We start from the raw sequence: 2,418 nt of genomic DNA on the forward strand, positions 1-2,418 counted from the left end.
AAATTAATTAATTAATTAATTAATTAACTAACTAAAAGAATTACTTTAAAAAAATAAAATAAAACAGAGAGGCTGATGTTTCACACACCAAGTACTTTCAAAACATTTACTCTCTTATTACACCTTAATCATTTTTTAAAAGGGAGATGGGGTACCTGGAAAATGGAAATCATCCCACGGAAACTTAAATAAATGATTATAAATCTTTTTGTAAAACCATACAAATATTTCAAGAATAAATGCATTCCAAAGATACAAAGAGAAACCAAAATGAATGAGCTTGGGGTAACACTTATAAGTCCCAAGAAGGCAGCTGTGAAGTGCTGGGGACAAGTGGCCCCAAGGAAACAGGTATGAGAGGTATTAAGGGCTCCTCCAACTTCAAGTGACCACCACCCCCTCCTGTACCTGTGAAACAAAAAAGCAAGAAAGCTGCTCATAGCCCAGCAGGGCTTCTGCTGGTTCAGATCAGAAAACAAGAATTCCTAGACAGACGCAGCTGAGTTCCCCCATCTGTTGTGGGGAGTTGGAATCTGCTCCATGATGGGCATAGTAAATGTAAGGCCTTCAAGGTCAGTAAAATAATTCCATCACATGGTGACATTAGGGAGGAGGCCACCAAGTACCTCCTGCTTCCCGGCCTGCTGCGTGAGGGACCATCCTGGAGTCAGCAAAGGACAAGCCCAGGCGTGTCCTCACTGGGACAGCAGAACCTGCAGCTTTCTGGCTGTAACTTGCTAACTCCTTCCTTTCTTTCTTCCTCTGCACTGGGCAGGGCTCAGGCAGGGGGCGATCGGGAGCGGATTGGGGAGCTGGTTAGGAAGGAGGTGTAAGGGCTGTCCCCAAACACGTTGGCATAGGAGGACTTGAGGAACTGGACATAATTCTGCATGCTGCGGTTGGTGCTTTCCGACTGCTCCAGGCGGTCCTTCAGGTCCTGCAAGCGGCTCTCATAGCGGCGGTCCGCCTAGGAGAGGAAAAGGGTGGGTGTACAGGGGACAGCTGAATCAGACACAGGACTTTCACACAGGGTGTCAGGCTGGGGAGGGCCACAGGGAGGGAGGGCTAATGTGCATGCAATTTGGCTACTTGTAAAAGACAAAGGTCTTGATGCCAGATGTGGTAATGTAGCCCTGTGATCCCAGCCCTCAGGAGGCTGAGGTGAAAGGATCAACTAGAGTTCTAGGCAAGCTTCAGTAAGTAAGTTCAAAGCCAGCCTGGATGACACGTGAGACTGTCCCCAAAAAAATTAAAAAAGGGGTTGGGGAGATGGCTCAGTAGAATAAGCGCTTCCCTGGCAAGCGCAAGGGCCTGAGTTCAATCCCCAGTTCCGCCAAAAAAAAAAAAAAAAAAAAAAGAGAGTCTCACTGTGTCGCCCAAACTGGCCTCTAACACTTAGAGTCCAGCAATCTCTAGGCTCAGCATCCAGGGCAGCCAGAAGGGCACACCACCATGTCAGGCTTGGGGCTTTTTATTTTTTGAGACAGGGTCTCGCTATGCAGTTCAGGCTGGCCTTGTGCTCCCTTTGTAGCCCCCAGGCTGGTCTCTAACTCACAGAGATCCTCCTGGCTCAACCTCCTGAGTGCTGGGATTACAGGCATGTACCACCACACCTGGTTGGGGTGGGGGTTGCCACACAGTGGGGACTTGGGGATCCAGGGCTGGAACCACATGGCATATGGGGCCAGGGATTGAACTTGGGTCTTTGTGCTTGCCAGGTAGGTGCTTATGTCTCTGAGCTATCTCCCTGGCCCCTTGGGGATTTAAAAAAAAAAATATATTCCAAACCTAGATTATCATGGTAATTGGATGACTGAGTATACTGTGGAAAAACTACCAAATTGTACAATTGGGTGTGGATGGGGTAGCTTTGGATAGTGTCTTGCTACGTGGCCCAAGCAGGCCTCAGACTCACAGCAATCTCCTGCTTCAGCCTCCCAGGTGTTTGGATTACAGATATGTACCACGCAGGCCCAGCTTGGACCGTAGACACTACAATTTAGTAAGTGAATTGTCTGGGACATAAATGTCTTATAAAGTTGGGGCTTTTGTTTGAGACAAGGTCTTGCTATGTAGTTCAGGCTGGTCTCAAACTTGCAGCAACCCTTTTCCTTTCATCTCCTGAGTGCTGGGATTTAGGTGTGCACAACCCCACCCCACTATGCCTGTGTTGAAGTGTCTATGTGGGCATCCTTAAGAAATGGAGAACAGGGGGCTGGGGAGATGGCTCAGTGGAATAAGCACTTCCCTGGCAAGAGCAAGGGCCTGAGTTCAATCCCCGGTCCCGCAAAAAAAAAAAAAGGGGGGCTGGTGAGATGGCTCAGTGGTCTAAAGCACCTACTTAGAACAAGCTTAGCAAAGCACAGGGGCTACGGTTCAATCCCCCAGCACCACATGCCAGCCAGCCCCGCCCCCTGG

At 48.8% G+C, this 2,418-nt stretch overlaps 1 protein-coding gene across 1 annotated transcript in view; it reads right to left on the minus strand.

The window, feature by feature from the left end:
* Positions 1-112: 112 nt before the first annotated feature.
* The window catches only part of Odf2 (outer dense fiber of sperm tails 2), a 37,702-nt gene continuing 35,396 nt past the window's right edge, over positions 113-2,418 (minus strand). The window contains exon 18 of the mRNA XM_023700256.1: positions 113-967. Coding sequence (XP_023556024.1) covers positions 779-967 — 189 coding nt within the window. The 3' untranslated portion in view covers positions 113-778. The remainder of the gene's footprint in view (positions 968-2,418) is intronic.

The sequence above is a fragment of the Octodon degus genome, unplaced genomic scaffold, assembly GCF_000260255.1.
Source record: "Octodon degus isolate 3935 unplaced genomic scaffold, OctDeg1.0 scaffold00123, whole genome shotgun sequence".
In the NCBI taxonomy this organism is placed as follows: Eukaryota; Metazoa; Chordata; class Mammalia; order Rodentia; family Octodontidae; genus Octodon; species Octodon degus.